The sequence below is a fragment of the Coregonus lavaretus genome (genome assembly GCF_964263955.1).
Source record: "Coregonus lavaretus genome assembly, contig: HAP1_SCAFFOLD_2604, whole genome shotgun sequence".
Classification (NCBI taxonomy): Eukaryota; Metazoa; Chordata; class Actinopteri; order Salmoniformes; family Salmonidae; genus Coregonus; species Coregonus lavaretus.
The window spans coordinates 52519-77965 of NW_028158007.1; the positions used below are offsets into that span (position 1 = coordinate 52519).

At 46.0% G+C, this 25447-nt stretch overlaps 1 protein-coding gene across 1 annotated transcript; it reads right to left on the reverse strand.

Annotated features, from left to right (window-relative positions):
- Positions 1 to 451: 451 nt before the first annotated feature.
- LOC311124542 (netrin-3-like) lies at positions 452 to 18148 on the reverse strand (the record flags this gene model as incomplete). Its single annotated transcript, XM_084198663.1, has 5 exons — positions 452 to 843; positions 1114 to 1191; positions 5334 to 5390; positions 9027 to 9176; positions 17960 to 18148. Coding segments are annotated over 5 exons (866 nt in total), but the record flags the coding sequence as incomplete, so codon positions are not given.
- Between the last annotated feature and the right edge of the window lie 7299 nt (positions 18149 to 25447).

The window sequence follows — 25447 nt, forward strand, 5'->3', positions numbered from 1 at the left end:
GGGGGGGGGGGATGGAGCAGTCTGAATGGGGAGGGGGAATGGGAGAGGGCAGGGCTGTGGGGGAGTGTGGACATTTTCGCTGTCGTTGTCGAGAAAGGGAATGGTATCCGCTCGTCTACACTTCGTACCCTTTTTAATGGTCCCTTTTTAAGGCAGACCAATAGAAAAAAGACAGTCACAGTCCCATGATTAAAACAGAAAATAAAAAGGAAATAATTATACAATATACACAAAGTGGTCCTTAAACAGGCAATATACATGCAGTCTCTGTAATGTGCAGTGTACCCAGTTTTGGGGGGGTCAGGGTTTTTAGGGGGTCGGGGGGTGGGTGGGGGTAGGGGTGTCGTGTTCCGTCCTGCGAACTAGCCGAGAGCTCGGAAGGGGTCGTGGGGAGGTAGGAGTATGGGTGGGGTCATGAGGGTTGGATGGGGATGCGCTGCTCTCTCCCCCATCATGCTTTGCTGCACTTGCCCTTCTTCTCTTTGCGCTGGAACTTCCGGAGGCGCCGCGTCCAAACGTCTCTCCACTGGATGACCAGGCTGTTCTTATCGGCCAGGAGCCCTACGCGCTCTGCTCCTGCAGCAGCCCCAGCAGCCCCTGGTCCAGCCCCGGGCCCCCCAGCCCCAGGGCCCCCTGGCCCGGTCTCACTGGTGCCCATCACCAGGAAGCGCTTGCTCATCTGGATTTTGGGACACTTGCAGGCCAGGTCCTTCATGTGGATCCACAGGACGTTGTCGCCCCGTTTGAGCGGCTCGCCGCGGCTCTTGTAGACGGACACCACGTTGACCGAGAACTTGGCCCAGTCGCCCACCGTCTCCATGTCCAGCACGTTGACTTGTACCGCTGACGTGGCATACAGACAAACCAACCATTAAAATGTATGCAGGTACAGTAGTACCACAACTGTAAACTAACTGAAAATACTATTCAGCAACAAAAAAAAAGCCTGTAACATATAGTATAATAACATATAATACCATATAGCTACTAACAATCACGTTTCAGAGTGATGGGTTGGCAGTTTACTGTTATAATTCACTATTCTAGTTTGGGTACCACTTTTTTTCATGCTTGATAAATAAATAGAGAGCATTCAGTTGTTCAATCACTCACCATAGTCTTTCTTGCAGTATTTCTTCATGTTGATCTTCAGATTCCCTTTCACTGGTTTGCAATAGGATTCACAATCTGCTGAAAAAAGAAAAGTACATTTTAAACACCGGATACTTTTTTGGCCTATGCACCACAAACATGACAATAATCTACAATTACATGTGTGCAGGGTTTTCCCTTTTTTCAAACACCAGATACCTGCACACTAGGCAGTCTCACATTTGGAGTATAACTTGCTGGGAATTACACACTTGGGACAATTACACATATAACAGGACAGTTACACACTTAGGAGAATTACACACATAACCGCACAGCAGTTACACACTTGAGATGATAAAGTGGTTACATGGTTACATTCTTAGAACTTCCTCACACTTGAGACGTTTACACACTGTGTTACACACACATACCAAGAGGTACATAAAAACACACACACACACATACACACACACACCAAGAGACACAAACATGCATGCACGCACATACCTACATGCAAACACACAGGCATGCACACACATGCCCACACGCACACATATATACACACACCCCGAGTGCCAGCACTCTGAGACAGGCGGCTGGATAGAGGAAATGTTAGGTTTGGTTGAGTTTGCTGGAGTAATATACGACCTTAGACAAATCACACGTAAGCCCCTGCAATAACCGCTGGGGGAGTCGTGGCGGGTGAAATATTACAGAGGGGAAAAAGTGTTCCGTTTGACATGTCTGCCTGCCTTTGTGGGACCCTGAGAAAAGACAGAGCGCGGTGGAAGTGGTCATGGCTGGATGGCTGTGAGTAGCCCACAGCAGCCCCATGGCTGCAAGACTACGACCAGAGAGAGACCACACAGCTGACCGCTGTACGTATAGAGGAGGATGAAGCTGCCCTGTGGTCGATGCGCTTTTCTCTGGGTCTTGACTGGTGGGTGTTGGGTGATAGGTGTGTGAACTAAAGCAGTTGAAAAACATTTGCAGTAAACGACCGACGGTACATACCGCAATACAGGTTTGATTGAATTGATCCCTTACAGATCCATATAGGACATGAGAAAACACACATGAATGGACACAAAGGAGTGAATAAAGTGGGCCAGCCAAACCACGACGTAACACCCAGTGGTGCTGTGGGACAACCAAATGTAAGCTTCTGTGGTAGAACCTCTCCCTAAGCTATGACGGGGAACTCACCATTAAAATGGCCAATTGGTTTTAATGGACAAAGGGTCAAACATGTTCATTAAACCACCTCTCTACTGTACTTGTTTTGAATAAACTTGGGGTTGGATACTTCAATATAGCTCTGGTTTAAAAGGTCACTGAGGGACACAGAGTTGCTGACCAGTTTAGTCTTCTATTGAATATGCCAGAGAACCTGGTATCTGATTGAATTTTACTCCGTCTTTTGAAGGGGGCACACGCAAAGGTCCCGAAGACACCAGGTTACGTTTGCCGCTAGCGTGAAATCTCAAAGACCTGAGTCCGGGTATATGCAATCTCCCTGGTCTCCCACTCTAGTTGCCGTCAAAGTTAAATAATTCAGAAGTTGTGCAGGGAAGCGGTCTCCTCCTCCAAAACAAACTAAATGAAAGTGATCGCTCGTAGGAATACGGCCCAAAAAAATTGTTTCTGGGTCGGTCGCATGTGAGGAGGGAGCCGTGTTGCTCGCTTTGCTGAGGGTTTGGAGAGAGCCGGAGCAGGCGAGGGCAGGAGGAGGAGGAAGAGAGAGGGGGCCGAGGAACCAGTAAAAATGTCAGGGAGGCTTGGCCCGTATATTAGAGTGATGGAGCTTTTATTAGCGACAAGCAGAGAGTGAAGCCAGAGCAGCAGCCTAGTGCCTTTATCTCTCACTCACAGCAGCTTTCAATAAACCTCAGTTAAACATACCTGGGTTAACGTGTGTATTTGTGCAAGGTTCTCTGTGGTGTGTGTGTGTGTGCATGTGCATGAGCGAGAGAGAGGGGAATTTGGTTTATGTGCGTGGGTGCGTGCGTGTTTGGGTTAGGGAGAGGGAGAGGGCGCAATGAATGAATTGATGAAGTAGGCCACACTGAATCAGTCATGGGGAGAGCTGAATAAATCTGTTGAATGTCCATCTACAGGAGAGACGAGAAAACAGACTGAGTGATGTGGGAGAGCAGTTCAACCGGCCAGTCAAGTAGAAAAGGATGGTTCATCCTGCTCCCTGACTTTTACCCATAGGATCTTGGGCTCTAAAGTTTTTTTGTGTTTGTTTGTGTGTGTGTGTGTGTGTGTTTGTTTGTGTGTGTGTGTGTGTGTGTGTATGTGTGTATGTGTGTGTGTGTGTGTGTGTGTGTGTGTGTGTGTGTGTGTGTGTGTGTGTGTGTATATATATATGCATGTGTATGTGTGGGTATGTATACGTGCGCGTGTGTGTACGTGTATGTTTTATATATGTGTACATTAGTACGTGTGTGTGTATACACAGTATTTGTGTGTATGTATATGTACATGTGTGTGTGTGTGCGTGCGTGCGTGCCTGCATGTGTGTGTATGGTGCCCTGGTACAGTGGCAAGCCATGTAGCCCATGGTATCAGTAGTGAAACGCAGGCTCGGGGCCAGTGTGTGTTTTCCCATGAAGAGTCACTTACTGATGGGCATTCACCTGGAAAAGCCCCCATGAATCGCCCATTGACCCAGAAGAGCCGCGGCTGAAAACACACACAATCGCCTCGGCAGCTCCGGTTACCCTTGTTCCCCCGTCCCTTTTCACAGCGCGGTGACAAGGACAAATTGCGTCCACCGCCCCCCTCACACACACACACACACACACACACACACACACACACACACACACACACACACACACACACACACACACACAAGAAAAAGGTTTTGGGTTTCTGAGTGACCTAAGAAGGAGGAGAGGTTGGTTGGTATATGGTGGGTGGGTTAAAGGAGAGATGGAAGAGAAAATTATCCTGTATGTTGTACACTTGTGCAGAGATGAATTGACGATAACAACCGTTCTTCAGTGGAAAAAGCCTTTCCCAGGGATGCAGAAACACACAAAGGAGTATACTGTGTGAGTGAGGGTTACAAGCCCAAGCAGAGATTGGGTTGGTGTAAGCAATGTGGTGAAAATTCCACCTAGCCTATCAGAGGGCAAGGCGGAGCTGCTAGGCCTATCAGTGGGCTAAGTTAGCCGTGGTCTGGCAGTTGATGGTAGTGTGTGCTGCTAGCAATGCTGATAAGATGACACCACAACTTTCACATCCGAGCTAGACATTTAAGTTCTTCTTTTAAGTTCACTCTTATTGCAATTCCTTCAAGTTGAGACCTTGGCTAGCAGTCAAAGGTCACCAGCTTAAACCCCTTCATCCCACAAACTCTTCCTCTGGGGTAGGTACATGTTACTCCTTAGTAGTATTTTTAAAAATCCATCCGCCTAATGGTTAAGGTTAGGATTGGGGATAGGGTCATCTGATCCCAGATCTTTAGATTTATACCAAATTATATATCAAGCACTCCCGCTCAACTCATTTGCCCCCCTTTGGCTAGTTTGCAAGTCCCAGGCCTTACAGTACATATCTTCTGGCCTGGGCCTTCCAGAGAAGACCGTGTCTCAGCCAAACCAACTGTGAAAGCTGAGTAGGGGGTGCTGACGTTGTGGGAGGTATGTCTGTGGTCGCCACGGCGTTGAGTTATGCCGTTAAAGCCTGTGATGAATCACCGTTTCCAAATCAACACCGGGCCGCAATTCCGCCAGCGAGGTGAAGGCGTTAAAAAACAGGAGGGGAGTAATTGACCGGAGAGAGCCTGGATGGAGTGAGGACTGCCAGGAGTCAGAGGCGGAAAACGCTCTCCCCCAAAACGTCGGTCGCCAACACTCTTTTCACGCCTCGAAACTTCCCCGCCGAAGTTTCCCCGGGCTAGCAAACTGCAACTAATCACTTCTGTTGCAGCCTTTCCGTTGGCTTTGTGTTCGACTGGAGTCGGGCTTCAAGCACAGCGGAGCAAAGCTAACTCGCTAAAGGCTAGCAGGCAGACATCAGTGCCAAGAATGCTGGTTTTAAGGGAAATCTCACTTGGATCCAGAGCAGTCGTTTCTTCACTGAACATCAAAAGAGAGGCCCGCCCCCTCATGAATATTTATTTACCCAGTTTAGAAATGGATGCCAGAAATATAAAAACATATTTTGGGGGGGGGGTTTGTTACACAGGTGTCAGGTGTGGGATGTAGGGTGGGGGAATGACTAACCTGCCGGTTCCTCTGTGCTGCTGCTGACCATGGCTGTAGGGTTCACCACTGGGATCTCTGAAACACACACACAGAACAACAGAGTTTTAACTAAAGTTTTATGGAAACAATTTATACATTTTATGTAGACATGGTGTAATTGCTGGCCATATGCCTACTGTTTGCATGTGTGGTCAAGCCAATAAAGTATGCCTGAATTGAATCACAGTTATTTGATGTAGGAAGAATGAGAGGGAGGGTGTAGGGTGGAAATATCAACCTAAACACAGTGATAAAGATACTGATATTGGCACACACACACACACACACACACACACACACACACACACACACACACACACACACACACACACACACACACACACACAAGATCAATGTATTCCAACAGGGCCATATCAGACAGATGGTGAAGGGGGGAGCCACCTATAGTAGTTACATCTTCAGACAGATGCAAACTCCATCAATATGCCTGGTTAGCTCAACCAGAACCCCTCGCCAGTCTCCACCAAAGCCAAAACAATTAAATCCTTAAGGAATTCCCTCCACAACGAAGGCCCCCTTTTCAATAGAAATGCTAATGAAAAGCGATGAAATGCGAATGCAACAACAAATCCACTGCCTCAATGATAACAACAATAGGATGACTGGGACGCAGGCTTAGCATCGTTAGCGTGCAACCAGAGGGATTTGCCTTTCGACTGGGGAGTTAGAGGGAGGAGGACTGGGTTGGAGTCAAACAAACAGACAGGGAGCTTCCTGGAAAGAGTGTTTTGAGAGGCAAGTGACAGTTGGCTTGCTTCGAAATTATGGACACCCCTACCAAGAACAACAAATAGGGCATTGAGCTTTGGACTGCTTGGTAAAGGCAGTGAGGAAAGGAGAGCAGCTGGTGAAAGGCACGCCAAGCTGTGGGCTCCTCCTCTGAAGGTGGAGGGTTGAGAGTAGATATTGAGATGATAAAGGGATATTCAGATGAGGGGCAGTGTTATCATACTAATTGGGTGTTAGCAGGCCTGGTCTTTGTGTCTTACTGTGTTAGAGGGCAGAAGGGCTTGACCGGGGAGGAATGATAGTACCAATCAAATGGAGGGCGTTTTGGGAAGAGATGCTCTCTGGCTCACAGGGGAAACCTCAGATGGCATGCACATGCATTCACACACACACACACACACACACACACACACACACACACACACACACACACACACACACACACACACACACACACACACACACACACACACACACACACACACACACACACACTGAGGCCAAGAAACACTCTTTCTCCTCATTGGGTGTCTTTCAGCAAGTGTCTGATTGGTTTGTCGGCCGCGACCGCTATTGTTTTCTCCTCTTTGCCCTCCGCCATCTGCTCTATAACACCAATGTGAGACCAACAACATGGCACCATGTGGCACGACGTGGCATAGCGGGGTAGGGTACGGCATAGCTTGGCATGGCACTGCGTGGTACAGCATAGTTTGGTGTGGTTGGTTCAGGGTTACACAAGCCTAGTGTGTGTGTGTGTGTGTGTGTGTGTGTGTGTGTGAGTTTGGATCATTGTGCCAAACCACATGGCACAGCACGATGGCAAGCTGCCCTCTATTCCTCCTGCCTGCAGGTGGTGGACTAGTGATCTAATTCATACACACACACACACTCACAGAGCACACACACACACACAGTACTGGCATGTGATGGTACTAAAGCCTGAACGGTAGCCAGGTACTGGGGTCTCAGGGTGGCACTGATCTACCCCAGACCAGACCAGACCATCATGACCTGCCTTCATCTGTGTGACTGGTGCCAGCTAGGAACCTCTCTATCCCTACCTTTGTTTTACCAGGGCAGGTTAACTGAGAACACATTCTCTTTTACAACCTGGCCAAATAGTGAGCAAATGTTCTTGGGGTTATTGTCTAATTCATTATTTTTTAACAATGGCAGCAGAAGGCATTGAAAACTCTGACTTTCTAATCCAACACAGGCAATGATGGATTTATGGATGGGCTAGCTTATCTCATGCTAACCGAGTGCTGCAATGTGTACCTGAGTTATCTATCATAATTGGCTTTCAAACTAATGTAAACCCACTAATGGGATAGCTAGCTTGTGACATCCCAGGGAACATGACTCTCCACCATGCTGTTATCTGGCTACAGAAATGAGACCGGGAATGAAGCAGCTATACCTGCCATGTTGCATGTGTGGTTGTAAACCCCTCATTGGAGCTTGTACATGGTTCGTGGTTTCTCCAGTATGGCAGTGGTTACCAAACTGTGGGGCGAGGGGTCGGCAGCGGGGGAAATCAGCACGCCATTCAACTTACTCTTTAAAGTTGTAATAGTAGAATGCACAAGGTACAATTTCGAAATTGGGTAGTGCATCATCAGTTTCCTCTTATCATGTTAGTCATTACATACCTTAGAGAGCTATTTATAACTTGTCAGAAATGTTCAGATCAACTAGCCCATGTCAGCTACCGTTTTTAGCTAGGTTTTTTAGCCCATAGATTTTGTTGTAATGTTTGAGTCACTCAAATATCACATCAATACACATTAGACATGGCAAAATGTATAGAATTGCACAGAAAGGTGCTTTAAAACTGCAAAATGATATCTCCGCCAACAAGAGGGGTGTGAACAGTTTATGTTATGAACAGTGCTTGTGCCCATAGAAATAGACGTGGGGCTCGGGATGTTCCCCAATGTTGGAAGGGGGACCGGAGTGAAAAAGTTTGGGAACCCCTACAGTATGGTATGGTTTCCCCATTATGTAACATGGTTATGGTATGGTTTCCCCATTATGTAACATGGTTATGGTATGGTTTCCCCATTATGTAACATGGTTATGGTATGGTTTCCCCATTATGTAACATGGTTATGGTATGGTTTCCCCATTATGTAACATGGTTATGGTATGGTTTCCCCATTATGTAACATGGTTATGGTATGGTTTCCCCATTATGTAACATGGTTATGGTATGGTTTCCCCATTATGTAACATGGTTATGGTATGGTATTCCAGTATGTTACATGGGTATGGTATGGTATTCCAGTATGTTACATGGGTATGTTATGGTTTCCCTGTGTGGTTAGTTTAGTGTAAACCCTTGAGTTGATGTGGTGGCAGAGACTGGCGTGGGCACTCTGGTAAAACCCTGATGGGGGAAAAATGAAACCAGCCCCTTGTCCTTGGAGTGGGCATGGCAACACAGATACAAACAGAGCCTGGGGTTGAGGTGGACAGGGAGGTTGAGTGTGAGTGTGTGTGTGTGCCACCACTGGGGCCTTCAGCACGAAGGAGGCCTTGCCTTGGTCACGCTCTGGTGCACCCACACACGTCAGCGCTGGTGGATAGATTACTGGCCAGGACCACAGCAACACACTGTGTGTTCCCACAGGCTCGATGTGGCTACTGATAGCAAAAACAGTACACTGCCTTCCCCTGGTGACAAGTAAATATGTGCTTCTGTTAAATGCATGTCAATGTGTGTGTGTGTGTGTGTGTGTGTTTGTGTGATATACTCACTGATGCAAGGGTCCACAGTTGAGCGGCCCTGTGTGTGTGGCTGTGAGTGTATGCAAGCATGTGTGTGTATGTGTGTGTGTTTGTATGTGTGAGATATGAGTGTTTTCAGTATGTGTGAGTCTGTGAGTGTGTGTGTGAGTGTGTCTGGGATCTACTCACTGATGCAGGGGGCCACAGGTGAGCGGCTCTGCTGGTAGCCCTTAGCACAGCGGTTGCAGGTGATGCCCGTCACGCCGTCCTTACAGGGGCACTGGCCTGTCGTCTGGTTACACGTCTTACCTGCCGCACCCACCGGGTGGCAGTCACAGGCTGGAGAGAGGGAGGGAGGGAGAGGGTGAGGAGGTGAGAGAGACAGAGAGACAGAGACACAGACAGAGAGAGACAGAGAGAGCGAGACAGAGAGCGAGAGCGAGAGAGAAAGAGAGAGAGAGCGCATGAGGGACAGACAGATAGAGACAGACAGAGACAGAGATCGAGCAAGAGAGAGAGAGGGAGAGGGAGAGAGAGAGAGTGAGACAGAGAGAAAGAGAGAGAGAGACAGAGAGACAGAGTGAGAGAGAGAGCAAGGGACAGACAGACAGACAGACAGACAGACAGACAGACAGACAGACAGACAGACAGACAGACAGACAGACAGACAGACAGACAGACAGACAGACAGACAGAGAGTGAGAGAGAATGAGCGGGAGAGAGAGAGAGAGAGACAGAAGGAGAGAGAGAAAGACAGAGAGCGCGAGACAGAGAGAGTGCCAGAGAAAGACAGAGAGAGAGAGAGAGAGAGAGGAGATGGTTAGATGTGGCCTTTTGAGAAACATTTAAGTAGTCTATGGTTTGTCACACAGATATTCAGTGTCACTTTCAAGGTTTATTTGTGACTTGACTAAAATCAGATGGCATTTTGAACCCTCTCATGAATAGGCTCTGTAGCACAACACATCCTAGTTAATCATCATCTGCCTTTGAAGTATCCAACAGTATTCCAGATGCAACAGGACTGAGTGTTCCTTTAATTTATTTCCTCTATCGTTCAGACTCCAGGTCTGGGATTCCTTCTGCTCAATTGGGCTACCCTGCCACTGTCGCCTCCAGGTTTTGGGACCTGGCACTGCCCGGCAAAGGTGTGTGTGTGCATATGTGTGTGTGTTTGTGTGTGTTGACAGGGAAGAAAAGCCTCCATTTGTTCGGTCTCTTAGGTGCTATGCTGGTGCCTGTTTGTGTGTGACACACACTCTGACACACACACCCACTCTGCTGTTTCATCACTTCCCGAAAATCAGCCTGGCGCCCGCTGCGTGCCAACAGCAACACACCACCCAGAGAGAGTCCCTGTCCCCCGGTCCTTTATGTGCTGTTATGGTATGCGTCGTCCGTCTGAACGCACCTTGAGTAATATGGGTATTTTTCGGTTTAAAGAGCTGCTTAATACAAGACCCGGCCTGGTTAGCTCCTCTCTTCCAAGAGCTCTTTACAAGGTGACGGAGAGGAGAGGAGAGGAGAGGAGAGGAGAGGAGAGGAGAGGAGAGGAGAGGAGAGGAGAGGAGAGGAGAGGAGAGGAGAGGAGAGGAGAGGAGAGGAGAGGAGAGGAGAGGAGAGGAGAGGAGAGAGGAAGAAGAGAGACAGACATGCAGAGGGGAAGAACGGTGAAAGGGAGAGAGTGAGGGCTAACATGTTCAAAACTTTGCCTCTGGTGTGCTCATCAGCATAAACAAGACTAAATCTCCCTCACCTCACCTTGGCTCAACCCGGCTCAACAAGGAAAACAGACATGTCTTCCTTGAGAAACCACACATAGACTTATCAAACTTGGAAGATAAACTTCTCCATCCACACGCTATCAAGTATCACTATTACACGTTACACTGATCAATCTGACAGATTATCTAGACACATAAAAATGCACAACTTTAATATCTCCGTAACATTTTACTTTAAAGGGTGCGATTGAACGATTTGACTTCTGTCCAGAGTCAATAAAAAACAATGCTTTCGGAAAAACTCTGCCTCCTCGATTCAATAGTAACATTTTGCATTTTATCTTGTCGATCAGTTCTGGCATAGAGAATCGCCTTTGGCCAAAAACAACAGGCCCCCCAAAAAAAGAGGACTGGGAGGACAGCTTTTTCCCTCTACTTTGGGCTTAATTAGATAGAAAACAAGCTCGCCAAGTTGCAAAATTGCAAAAGCAAACTGCATTACTTAAGTGTAATGTGATAGCTGGTAATTGGCCTCCTGCTTTTATAAAAACAACAAGAAAGGGCGAAACGAGCCTTTGGGGAAAACCCAGTAACCCAACAGTCTCTGATAGGGCCTGCCAAGGAATGGCAGCTGCTAACATGAGGAGTTTTCTTCAGGGCCTTGCTGTGTTGTTCCTTCAGTGTGTGTGAACATGTTTATTTGTGCTGCTCATTTTGCCATCACAACTGAGGAGGAAGGACTCTACCACCTGTTGATTTTGGAGGGGTGTGGTGAGGTGGAGGGAGTCTGGACCATGAGAGTTGGGAGTGGGGGGGTGGGGGGTTGTGGGGTGGGGTGTTAGTGCTTTGATCTTCAGATGCACATGTGGCTGTTCCGTCCGGGTGTCCGGCTGGGGTGTCAAAGTGTGTTCGCTCGTTTGAAGCTTGCGCTCGCTCCGTAAATCTGACGGCTCGCATTGCATGCAAAATCCACACCACCTGACCCAGCTTCAAACTCACGGAAGGCTTTGATTGGCCGTTGGTTGGCAGTGTTGGTAATATATTAATAATATATGTTTGTATTGAGTGGGTTGGGGCACAGGGAAGTTGAAAGTCAAATGTGTGTCCAGACTCCGTCAATGGGGTCTTCTGGTATGACTTAGTTCCTGTTTCGCTTCATGTCTACCATGTGACTTCTCTCCTGCCAAATGCTCTGCTCTTGTTCCTGTGCCCAGGTGCAGCACGGACGGGGCCGCGGCTCCATTTGGAATTTCTGGCATTCCTGGGATTGGCGCCCCTTTATACGTGTTAATAAAACACAGCTGATGAGTCCACTAGAAACCCACTGTTGGAGTCCGGAGACATAGGTTGTAGAACAACACGAGCGCCTCTGATTTCATACCACAGCACTACTCTATGCACAATAGCAATATAGAAAGCAATGCTCTACACTCCAAATGGAGAGACTAGAATAATCTAGTAGTTTATAAAAATAAATATAACAAATCATGTACAAACTGGTTTGCTGAACTAAATGGGGGGGACAGAAGTGTAAACTTCCCCTCATTTGATCTGTCTGGTAAAGTCTGTGCCAGTCTGGATGATACCGGCATGCCTAGACTTGTGGGACGGCAACAGACAATCATTTCTGAAACAATCCATTGTTTCGCTAATTGTCAAATAACAAAGGCAAACAAATGAAGGAGATGTCAGAATACGGCCGTCTTATACTGGTACAATCAAAAAATATTTAGCTACATGTTTATGAGTTGAACATAACACCTAATTAAAAGTCAAATATGTTATAATGCAAATACTTTTTCGTTCTATCCATGTAACCGCTTTAAAATGGGATTAAAGTACTCTGTAAATCCACTGTTATTTATTGTGTTCAAAGTCTGGTACAAAGTCTGGTACAATCAAAAAATATTTAGCTACATGTTTATGAGTTGAACATAACACCTAATTAAAAGTCAAATATGTTATAATGCAAATACTTTTTCGTTCTATCCATGTAACCGCTTTAAAATGGGATTAAAGTACTCTGTAAGTCCACTGTTATTTATTGTGTTCAAAGTCTGTTAAGCTCAGAAAACAACAGATGAGTGCCAGGATGGTGTTTTGGGAGGGGCACCCCCTCCCCTTCCCCTCCCCCAGCCACTCTCCTCCGTCCTCACACCGTCTTTCTGAAGTTTTACGTGCAGGGGCTTGGGCCAGTTAAAAAGCTGTAAAAATGTCCTCAGATGTTGATTACTTTTCAAGCCTGTGTGACTGAAGGTGTGACAGACAGGCACCGCCTTGGGACTTGTAGTCTTTGGACAGCAGGCGTTTGCTCACTCTTGAACTCTCAATGGATCAATACCGCGCGCGTATGTGTGTGTGTGTACAGTGTGTGTGTGCGTGCAAACAGTGTGTGTGTGCGTGCAAACAGTGTGTGTGTGTGTGTTTTAGCAAACCATGTGAGTGCGTGGGTAACTGAGTAGACCCTCATTTCAAAGGGGTCCAAGTATTTCACCTTTTCTAATTGGGCGGTTTGCTCTATAGACATCTGGCCGATACTGGCATGGGCGTTTTGGTTTTGGAACGATTTATCTTGGATTTCCTAATTCCCTTGTTTCTATAAAGTTATTCTATAAGAAATAATTAACATATGGTCCACTTCAGAAGCTACTTGGAGGACAAATCTTAATACATTCAGTATAAAGTATATTTGTGGCTTTTTGTTGGCAAGGACTGCTGACATACTCTAAGGCCTAAATTTGAATTCCTTTCTTTGACATTAATTCTAATCGATATAGATGCCAAGACTAGGACATGTTTGGAGGCACATAAAGTACTGACATTGAAGACCTCGTAGGCAAGACTGTGCTGGTTATGGCCTGCATGTTTCTTTAATTTGCCGGCTGTTTTTATGCACGTAGCCGCGTAAAGCCGTGGATGGAGAGTGGCAGCGGCCGCTGTCCAGCCCTGCAGGAGCTTGGGACACCCCACAGAGAGGCACTTGGGGCTGGGGCAGAAGGCCGAGGGCACTGGGGGTGGAGGGGGGTTGGGACCTGTGTGTGTTTGTGTGTGTGTTACCTAAGCACAAGGGTGTAACTGGGAGCAGATGGGAGAGACGCTGCCACTTGACCCATCCATCAGAGTCTGGCCTGTCCATTAAACTGGCAATCCTTGTAGACTGTGTGTTGGACACGCACTCATGCACGTGTACACACACGCGTACACACACACGCGCGCACACACACAGCAGGTCCGACATGGACACTCGTCCACAGAGGAGGTCTGATTGGAAGCAGACATTCCGCCCCCCAACCCTCCAGACGTAACCGCCCATTCCTTAGTCCCATTCAAAAAACACCTGTATTTTATTGCCGTTACTCCATTTCAGACGTGACACCGACCATTTTTGACCCGTGAACCTTCTCCTGGCCCTGTCACAAGAGGACAAAGATATAAAACACTGCAGCAGATAAAAAGGTAGAACGAATTGGAGGATTAGAGAGAATAAGAGAAGAGATGAGAAGAGAGCTTGCTTCTCGGACTGAGAAACAGGTCCTAAAAGGGGCTAGGATTGCTCTGATCAATCATGCTGCCAGCCGCACAGGTTGAGGGCCGTTTCCACAGTAACGTTCATTTCCGTCACATCTTGGTATCCGAGAGGAAGGCGATAAAGTTTTTATCGCCGCGCGGGTCTGACCCGCCCCGAACTGCTCCGCTTTGATAAAAACAGATCGCACAGCCTCCAGGGCCCAAGCACTGCCGCGCTCATAGGCACGGGTTGAAGGTGTGTGTGTGTGTGTAACCTGTGTATGATGTGTCTTGCATTGGCAACAGGGACATACATTTCGATACAGCTGCTGTCAATATCAACACATCTGTGGGAGTCTTAGCTACAGTTGAAGTCTGAAGTTTGCATACACTTAGGTTGGAGTCATTAAAACTCGTTTTTCAACCACTTCACAAATGTCTTGTTAACAAACTATAGTTTGGCAAGTCGGTTAGGACATCTACTTTATGCATGACACAAGTCATTTTTCCAACAATTGTTTACAGACAGATTATTTCACTTATAATTCACTGTATCACAATTCCAGTGTGTCAGAAGTTTACATACACTAAATTGACTGTGCCTTTAAACAGCTTGAAAAATTCCAGAAAATGATGTCATGGCTTTAGAAGCTTCTGATAGGCTAATTGACATCAGTTGAGTCAATTGGAGGTGTACCTGTGGATGTATTTCAAGGCCTACCTTCAAACTCAGTGCCTCTTTGCTTGACATCATGGGAAAATCAAAAGAAATCAGCCAAGACCTCAGAATTTTGGTTCATCCTTGGGAGCAATTTCCAAACACCTGAAGGTACCACGTTCATCTGTACAAACAATAGTACGCAAGTATAAACACCATGGGACCAAGCAGCCGTCATACCACTCAGGAAGGAGACGCGTTCTGTCTCCTAGAGATGAACGTACTTTGGTGCGAAAAGTGCAAATAAATCCCAGAACAACAGCAAAGGACCTTGTGAAGATGCTGGAGGAAACAGGTACAAAAGTATCTATATCCACAGTAAAACTAGTCCTATATCGACATAACCTGAAAGGCCGCTCAGCAAGGAAGAAGCCACTGTTCCAAAACCGCAATAGAAAAGCCAGACTACGGTTTGCAACTGCACATGGGGACAAAGATCGTACTTTTGGAAAAATGTCCTCTGGTCTGATGAAACAAAAATAGAACTGTTTGGCCATAATGACCATCGTTATGTTTGGAGGGAAAAGGGGGACGCTTGCAAGCCGAAGAGCACGGGGGTGGCAGCATCATGCTGTGGGGGTGCTTTGCTGCAGGAGGGACTGGTGCACTTCACAAAATAGATGGCATCATGTGGATATATTGAAGCAACATCTAAAGACATCAGTCAGGAAGTTAAAGCTTGGTCGCAAATGGGTCTTCCAAATGGACAATGTTGTGGCAAAATGGCTTAAGGACAACAAAGTCAAGGTATTGGAGAGGCCATCACAAAGCCCTGACCTCAATCCTATAGAAAATGTGTGGGCAGAACTGAAAAAGCGTGTGCGAGCAAGGAGGCCTACCAACCTGACTCAGTTACACCAGCTCTGTCAGGAGGAATGGGACAAAATTCACCCAACTTATTGTGGGATGCTTGTGGAAGGTTACCCGAAACATTTGACCCAAGTTAAACAATTTAAAGGCAATGCTACCAAATACCAATTCAGTGTATGTAAACTTCTGACCCACTGGGAATGCGATGAAATAAATAAAAGCTGAAATAAATCATTCTCTCTACTATTATTCTGACATTTCACATTCTTAAAATAAAGTGGTGACCCTAACTGACCGAAGTTTTTACTAGGATTAAATGTCAGGAATTGTGAAAAACTGAGTTTAAATGTATTTGGCTAAGGTGTATGTAAACTTCCGACTTCAACTGTATCTATATGTGTGTTTGTTAAGGGCAAAAAACTACTGCTAAAGTCAATTACTGTGTCACATTGCAGGTTGTGCCATGGTCAATTGGAATAATAGAATGGGTACTGTTGTACTGTACTACAGTACAGTGTAATGAAAATTGATTTAATATGGACAATAGTAACGTACCGTCCCGTACTTGACTCCTTTTGGTTTACAGCTGCTTGGGTTAGCCTCCAACAAAAGCCCTTCACGGCTATGAGTGTTGGCAGTTCTCACCATCCACATTGTTTTGAGTTCTCTGTAAGCAATCCCTTAACATCTCACTCTAACCTACAGAATTGAGAAAGAATGCCGCCTCCCTCTGCTATCGATTTGCATATTTCCCCGAGCAACAAGCGCAGAAAAATTGTGTTGTTCTTCCAATAAGTAAAAGCTTTCGGCGTAAGAACGAGACAGAAAAACATTCACTGCAAATTCGAAACATTCCACAATTCAAACACCACTTTTTCCATGTGAAATAACTCAATCAGATGCTAATTTAATGTAGCTTGTGGTCGGGAGGAATTTTTTTCTGTGGATTTTTGCAAGAACAGCTTCTGTGACAGTTTCAAATGATTTACTTACAGAGGCATGGTATCAGTTTGGAAGTGAAGATGCCAGCCTACTTCTTAGAATAGAGTTACCATTTCAGTCAATGCTATAGGGTTATATACAGTATATATATGCCTGCAAAGGTATGGAGAATAGGTATTATACTATAGGCGTATCTTTCAGAATAGTGTTTGTAGTGTCAATAGTCCTATAAAGACAAACCCTTGAATGAGTAGGTGTGTCCAAACTTTTGACTGGTACTGTGCATATATATATATACATATATATATATATATATATATATATATATATATATATATATATATATATATACACACTACCGTTCAAAAGTTTCGGGTCACTTAGAAATGTCTTTGTTTTCGAAAGAAAAGCAATTTCTTTGTCCATTAAAATAACATCAAATTGATCAGAAATACAGTGTAGACATTGTTAATGTTGTAAATGGCTACTGTAGCCATATCTCAGACTGCCCATCTTAATCTTTTATTTTTATTGGCCAGTCTGAGATATGGCTTTTTCTTTGCAACTCTGCCTAGAAGGTCAGCATCCAGGAGTCGCCAGTTGAGGACCTGTGAGGCGCCTGTTTCTCAAACTAGACACTCTAATGTATTTGTCCTCTTGCTCAGTTGTGCACTGGGGCCTAGCACTCCTCTTTCTATTCTGGTTAGAGCCAGTTTGCGATGTTCTGTGAAGGGAGTAGTACACAGCGTTGTACGAGATCTTCAGTTTCTTGGCAATTTCTGGCATGGAATAGCCTTCATTTCTCAGAACAAGTATAGACTGACGAGTTTCAGAAGAAAGTTCTTTGTTTCTGGCCATTTTGAGCCTGTAATCGAACCCACAATTGCTGATGCTCCAGATACTCAACTAGTCTCAAGAAGGCCAGTTTTATTGCTACTTTAATCAGCACAACAGTTTTCAGCTGTGCTAACATAATTGCAAAAGGGTTTTCTAATGATCAATTAGCCTTTTTAAATGATAAACTTGGATTAGCAAACACAACGTGCCATTGGAACACAGGACTGATGGTTGCTGATAATGGGCCTCTGTCCGCCTATGTAGATATTCCATTAAAGATCAGCCATTTCCAACTACAATAGCCATTTACAACATTAACAATGTCTACACTGTATTTCTGATCAATTTCATGTTATTTGAATGGACAAAAAAGTTGCTTTTCTTTCGAAAACAAGGACATTTCTAAGTGACTCCATACTTTTGAACGGTAATGTATATATTTATTGCACTTTTTGAAAATAAATAGCAATTTTGAATAAAAAACGTCAATAAATCTACTGAATCAACTGGATTGAAAAGGACTATTGACACTACAAACACTATTCTGAAAGATACGCCTATAGTATAAAACCTATTCTCCATACCTTTGCAGGCACGGCGGTGTGTGATGGGCCTGGCCATATCCCGGTAGAAGCCCTCCTTGCAGTAGTGGCAGTGGCGTCCGGCCGTGTTGTGGCGACAGTTCATGCACACGCCTCCGCTCTTCCTCCCCGACAACTTGTACAGCTCCATGTTGAAGCGGCAGCGCCGGGCGTGCAGGTTGCAGTTACACGCTACGAGAGGGAGGAATCAGGGAAGGGGAAAAGAGAGGGGGGGAAAAGAAAGAAAGGTTAGACATCTTGAATGTTCAGTGAGAATAGGTGTACTTCTTCATAATCAAAACATGTCTAAGGCACTTTCAAACAGGAAAAGTTGAAAAGCCTTTGTTAAATTGCCATCGCCACAGGTTGAATACAAGGTACAACATTATAGGTATAGTGTGGGTATTCTTCATACATCAAAATATTTCCAAAGCACATTTTCAAAACATTTGAGTGTAGCTTGAGCAGTAGATGAAGTGTTTACTGTAAGTCTTTTACAGTGTACTTTACCAGTATACAGTGTAGGTTGGATGTAGCTCAGTGTCATACCGTTATGATTCAATCAGAGTAGAGGGTGTGTGCTTCGTGGCTGTTACAGAAGTCATCAATCATGAGGGATATATTTTCAGAGTTCATTTTCTCCCTTCCATAATTAATGACTGGAGTCGCTCTTGGCACGTTAGTTATTAACAGACCCTTTTAATATCATGAATCACTGATGAGCAGAACTAACCTCTCCCATCCAATATAAGACCTATGTAGTCCGAAAGAGGAGTAGGAAGGGCCCTTGTACTGTCAATTCTCAAGCCATATGTCTTATAGCACCACAAGGATTGATCACTGTGGAAACGGTCTGTATGCCAATCAATCACAATATATATTTAAATTTATTCACATGTATTTTTCACATGTATTTCATGTATCAGGCGGCAGGTAGCCTAACGGTTAGAGAGGCGAGCCAGCAACTGGAGGTTTGCCAGTTCGAATCCCGGGTACAACTAGAAAATCTGGTGGGAAGTGAGCTGGCAACCAGAGGGTTGCTGGTATCAAATCCTAGATGCCATTGCGTGCCGTGCCCTTGAGCAAGGCACTTAACCCCCCACAACAACAGCTCCACAGGCGCCCAGTATGGCAGCCCCCTGCACCTCTCCAGAACCTATGTATGTCTTTTGGAGTGGTTGAGTTAAAAGCGGTATGCAATTGACCAATAAAGTGATCTTAATGTTATTCACATTTACAAATGCATTTGTCAAAAAGTGCTTACAGCAACCCAAGGCTAAACATCAACGGCAAGCAGAGGTGGCAGTGGCATGAAAAAACACTCAATAACCCTTCAGCTCCACTATAAGCGTTGCTTTGTCATCAGCATCGTTTCAAAGTGAAGTTCTACCTGCTACACAGAGCGCGTTGTTGAGAGTGGAGAGGAGAAGAGGGGAAGACCATCTTCATTCTATTTTCCCCTACTGTAGTAAACCATATTCATCGATTATGCGTAAGTACAATCGTTTTTTAGTCCCGTTTTTCTCAAGTACTAATTAAATTGTTGCTAGTGGTTGTACCAGTAGATGAAGCGTGTACTAAATTATCCTCTAATTACAGTTTTATTTGTTTATTTTTTGTGAACCTAGCTAATCAATGTAGCTAGCTAGCTAGCTAGTAGTAGCTTCTTGACATATGGCCTCACCTATACAGTTCACAAGATAGAATGAACCCGAACGTCAGCCATCAATAATTGAACCTCTGCGATTCTTGAGCTTGGACGCTGCCATTGGACGTGACGCAACGTGAGTGCAACATGGGCAGTAAAACAGCTTTCATTCATTTCAAAGGAAGAATTTCCTCAACGGCTGACAGCTGATGGCAATGCCTGACGCCCGATGGCTATATCGTAGCAGGGCCGTTAGGAAGAAACATTGAGAGGAACTCATTTGGATATGAACACTCTCTGATCTCCAGGGCTGTGTCTGAAATGCCACCTTATTCCCTATATACAGTAGTGCACTACTTCGAGGGTGCCATTTCGTTCACAGCCCAGGTAGGGTGTGAGAGACCTGCCCTTGAGATGGGAGAGACCTGGCCCAAATCCTAACCTCCAGTCAGGTTAAATTAAAATCTGACCTCAGATTTCTCCAACACTTGGCCAAGTGTTCAAAGAATGTTGCCAGAGCATTTGGTGCCAGTTCAAAGTGATCCACGGAAACGGTTTGCGAGAAGCAAACAACAACAAAAAACTTGGACCCCAAAAAGTATCAACCACAGTTATGGCAGAGGACACTTCTCGGGGGACCAAAATAAATGTAATCAGATGTAATCAGATGTGAGTGTATTGGCTGCAGTGAGTCAAAACAGGGCTCTATATCAATGATTGTTTAGTAAGGCGTAGACCACAACAGTCTGCGCTGAATAAAAGCATGGAGCCATGAAGTGTTGCCAGTCACAGTGTGTGTGTGTGTGTGTGTGTGTGTGTGTGTGTGTGTGTGTGTGTGTGTGTGTGTGTGAGTGAGTGAGTGAGTGTGAGAGGGAGCAAGAGAGAGAGAGAGAGAGAGAGAGCGAGAGAGAGAGACTGACTGTGACTGACTTCTCTAAGGCCAGTGTTATAACAATATCCAGTACAGGGATTGCCACCACGTTAAGCATGAGTTTTTTAAGGATGGCTTTTCATTTGATAACAAAATTACCTTTGATGGGACCATGAGGTACTTGAATGAAAAATTCAAGGCCATATCAATAATAGCAGGAATTTGAAACCAGCCGGCAGTGGAATTCGTTTTCTCAACTGCTACTCAGCAAAGGGATGTCTGGCAAAGAGAGATGGGAACAGAGCCCTTTCTCGCTGCAGTTTTACAGGGTCGCAGGCCCCAGGAAAAGAGCACATTCACAGACTCCTTCTCCTGGCTATTACGCAGACAATTTGTATGGAATTCTGCAGTTAATGAAATACTAGTTGGGTTTGAATCCCTCTCGGTCATGTCCTTTTTCTGTAGCTATGCCGATGCTGGCTCTTCGTGGTGTGTTCTAGGAGGCTGGTGGCACGGGGTCTGGGTTTGAACCTCGACCTCAAGCCATTTGAAGGGTTTGGGGAAGGGTTCACTGCCGCTACCTCGCTTTCCAACCAAGGTGAAGTGTCTGGACCATAGACATGACATAATTGGTCTGGACACTTGGATGGATGGCATCGTGGTACTGTATGAAGAACTGGGATGGGTGAAACCCACAGTAGACTAAATCAATACCCTTATCGTAAGTCAATTTTTTAAAATCCCAGTATTAAAAAATACAGGTATTAAGGTGTGTGTTAGTCTGTGTGTGTGTGTGTGTGCACACGTACATGTGTATGCGAGAGTACTATGGGCGTGTGTCAGTGTGTAAAAACAGCCTGTCCAATTTCTCCTTAAGAGGAATGTGACAAAGAACACACCAGCTCGAACAAGGGCAGGAGGGTGGTATAGAGGTTGGAAAAAGGGGAGGAGATGGTGATCAAACGCCTCAAACACACACACAGCTGCGAGCACTTGTGTCCATTAACACCTTGTAGTGGGACATGAAAGCAGGGGGATCACTGGCACCCTTTTCTCCAGCCTTTATCCTTTACTGCCAGATATAAGAGGCATTTAAAGTTCTATTCAATATTAGGACTTTTCTACACAAAACTGGATCAACAGATGGTCTAAACTGATATTGTGAATATGAATGAATTCAACAATAAAAAAGGTCCACGCGTTCTAGAGCTGGTATCCAACATGAGGAGAGATCAGATGTCGGATTAGACCTGTTGAGAAAGAGAGAGTGTGTTTGTGTGTTGTGAATCAGTTGCTTGCACTACCGGCTGGACCTGATGCTTCAAACAGGACTCATTATCCTGCCCTCTCTTTAAACAGAGCTTGGGAAGAGGGGAAGAAAGAGAAATGAGAGAGAGGAGTGGAGGAGAGGAGAAAGATAGAGAGAGGTGGGGGGCTGTTAACTTCACCTCAGTGCCTGCTCCAGGATTTGCTGCGGTACTTGGAATGTTTATGGGTTTGTTTTGAAGTGCTGTGCACACAACCACTAACACACACACGCATACACACACAGGTACACAACACACACACACACGCATACACACACAGGTACACAACACACACACGCACGCGCACACAGCCGACAAACTCCCTCTAATTAGGCTCAGCATGGATAACTGAACACCGGCGAGGGCCATTTTTCAATTCATTAACACATCAAAGCTCCACTGGAGCTCTCCAAAAACACTCGCTAATTGTTATCTGTTGGAGGAAAAACCGTAGGGGTTTTGAAAGAAGGCTTATGGGGGAAACAGCAGAGGACCCTGGGAGGCAAGGGCCCGAGCGAACGCTTTTTATAGGTCAGAGTCGAACGCTCCGAACTAAGTCCCTGGTGGTGCTGCTGCTGCTGTGTGAAATTCCACAGACAAATGAAGACAAAGCCTCAGCAAATAGACGGCTGCTGAGACAAAGGATACGGGAGAGGTGTAGGGAGAGAGGAAACTAACAACACAGCAGGAGAGGGAGAGAGAGAGAGAGAGTTGTCTCATTGCGCCCCTCTACTGACAAACATTTGGGGCAGATCTCCACTTTCTCACTGTCAGTGGTGTTTAGTTCTTCTAATCAGATCCATTCTGGGATTGGAATCTTACTGTAATATGAAATTATGAAGTCCTAGGTCATTGTCATTAGGCACCAAACGGAAGAAAACAAACTGAAACAGGGAGAGACAACCTGGAGTTATCCAATTAGAAACACTTGTTTTCGGGAGTGCCCTACGTTCTGTCATAATGAATACAACCCTGTTGTGTTGGAACACAACCTGCCATTGAATAACCTGTCAAAATAAATATGCATGTGCCTATTCTGTGCTAGATGCTTTTCTCCATTATGCTTTCAAATCCCTTACAGAAAACAAATGAACATGAGCAGACACACGCACACACAGTGCTTGTTCTGAAATACTGCAAAGTAGCGTGCATTTGTACTCCCCAGGTCTGCTAGTAGTACTCTGGTGTCCAATACATCTGATAATACGTCTGCTGGAGAATGGAGGACTGAGAGACAGAGAGACAGAGAGAGAGAGAGAGAGAGAGAGAGAGAGAGAGAGAGAGAGAGAGAGAGAGAGATAGAGAGAGAGAGAGAGAGAGAGAGAGAGAGAGAGACAGATAGGGGGCGGGGGGAGAGAGAGCGACAGAGAGAGAGAGAGAGAGAGAGAGAGAGAGAGAGAGAGAGAGAGAGGAGAGAGAGACAGATAGGGGCGGGAGAAGAGAGCGAGAGAGAGAGAGATGAGAGAGATAGAGAGAGAGAGAGAAGAGAGAGAGGAGAGGAGAGAGAGAGAGAGCGACAGATAGGGGGCGGGGATGAGAGAGCGAGAGAGAGAGAGAAAGAAAGACAACTTGTCTGTCTTTTGAGATCTTCTTCTCCCTCTCTCCAGAGAGAACAGCTCCCTCCATCGTTTTCTCACAGCGGGTCCTAATTGGTTCCACTCAGTCCAAACTTGTTATTTCAGTCTGCCATCAGTCTGATTACCATATCAAACCACACATATCACAATATTTACTCCACCCACACTTCATTAAGTAGCCTTGTTAGTTTGGCTTGTTTATGTGCAAAGTACACATAAAATACATCAACTACAGTTCTGTGTGCCTTCGATGTAGGCAAAACAAATAGGAAAGACAAGGAATTTTGGCTTGTTTTCTTAAATGGCAGACGTCCATTGACAAATGGTCCGCTCGCTCGCTGGAGCCGAACTAGCAGGTGTCTACACACAAACCGGTTCAGCCTATGAACGAGTTTTTCAAGCGTCCCATGGCAAATTGCCTCATATAAAAGTGCTATCCTAATAAAACTCAATTGCATTGAGTGTGCAATGTCCTCAACTCCAGCTCCATATGTTGGGGGATAAATCTAACCCAAATGTGTCCTTTTCCCTGGCCCAAGCCAAGCCAGTGCGCCCGAGCCAATTGATTTTGGATGCCTGTACAAACCCAAATCCTATGGCTAAATTGGTCCTTGAAAATTGGAGGGCCTCTCTCTTCCCTCCCACCCTACCTTTCCCCAGGCCCAGGCCCCCGTCCAAACCTGGAGCCCCCCTGGGGTGCCCTGGGCCTGGCTACCACCGTCCGCTATGTGGGCCCCTGCCATCCACAGTGAGTGTGCCTGTATGTGTATGTGTGTGTGTTTGTGCGCACATCCGTGTGTGTGTGTGTGTGCCAGGCTGCAGGCAGGTCCATGATTCCCTGGCCGGGGTATGACCACAGGCACGCGCCTGCCTGTGGATGGGCTCTGTGCAGCCTGGCCTGGTCCAACCACCTGCTCCAGAGCAACCGGGGGAGCACCGGTTAATTATCTCCTCATTAGAGCCAGGTCCAGCGTACACACACTGATAGGCACACCCACCCACACACACAGATACTCACACACACAACAAACAAACACAAAACACACGGACACACATGGACACACACAGATGCACGCACACTCAGACCAGGAACCAATGACCACACACTGAAGACAAGGGACGGGGGACCGAACACAACTAAACACCAGAAAGCAGAGCGACATGAGACCATATCAGACGACCACAGCGAACCACAATGACCAGAGACTAGAGATGAGGGAAGACTAGATACTGTGCGTGTAGACTAAGGTCAGAGACCAGACACTACTAGGGTCTAATGCCCTGGGGAAACAACATACCCCCTTTATGGATTCTCAACAGCCCCATGTCATATAATTTATCTAAGAGAGACACTTCCTCTGCCCAGTAGCACAAGGAGGGGGTGGGAGGCACACACACACACACGCCTGACGTTGCTCAGTTTCTCCTCCCTCCCGTCCCCTTGACCCTCTCTTACCCTCATTTTGCGGTTAGCCACACGCCGTCGGCTTAAGAGCCAGCTCTCGAGAGCCTTTTTTGATCTCTCTCTCTCTCTCTCTCTCTCTTCTCTCTCTCTCTCTCTCTCTCTCTCTCTCTCTCTCTCTCTCTCTCTCTCTCTCTCTCTCTCTCTCTCCTCTCTCTCTCTCTCTCTCTCTCTCTCTCTCTCTCTGGCATCAACAGGGGGAAGAGTTTAACAAGATAGGCTGGAGGGATGCCAGAATCGGGGCCTGTTGTCAGTGGGAGTCTGCCTAAGCTCTGGTCTTTCTAGTCCACTTCACCTCGCCACGTATAAACATTGTTATCTCTGTCCCCTCTTTCTCTCTTTCTTTCTTTCTTTCTTTCCACTGGAAAGACCCAGTGGTCCAGGCGGGGAAACTATTACACAATAATGTTAGCTCCATGTAGGACTGATCCATTTAGATGAGGAAGATACCCGTTTTGGAATAGGATCTCTGCATGTAAGCCACTGTATTTGGCATTAGAGGCGAAACTGAATTCTAAGGCTTAAGGTGCACTGCAAGTGCTGTAAATGGTTTAGGAGCGATGGATCATATTGAGAGAGATGAACTGTAGGCTGTGGGTTAGGCGAAGAAGTGAAAGGTAAACTGA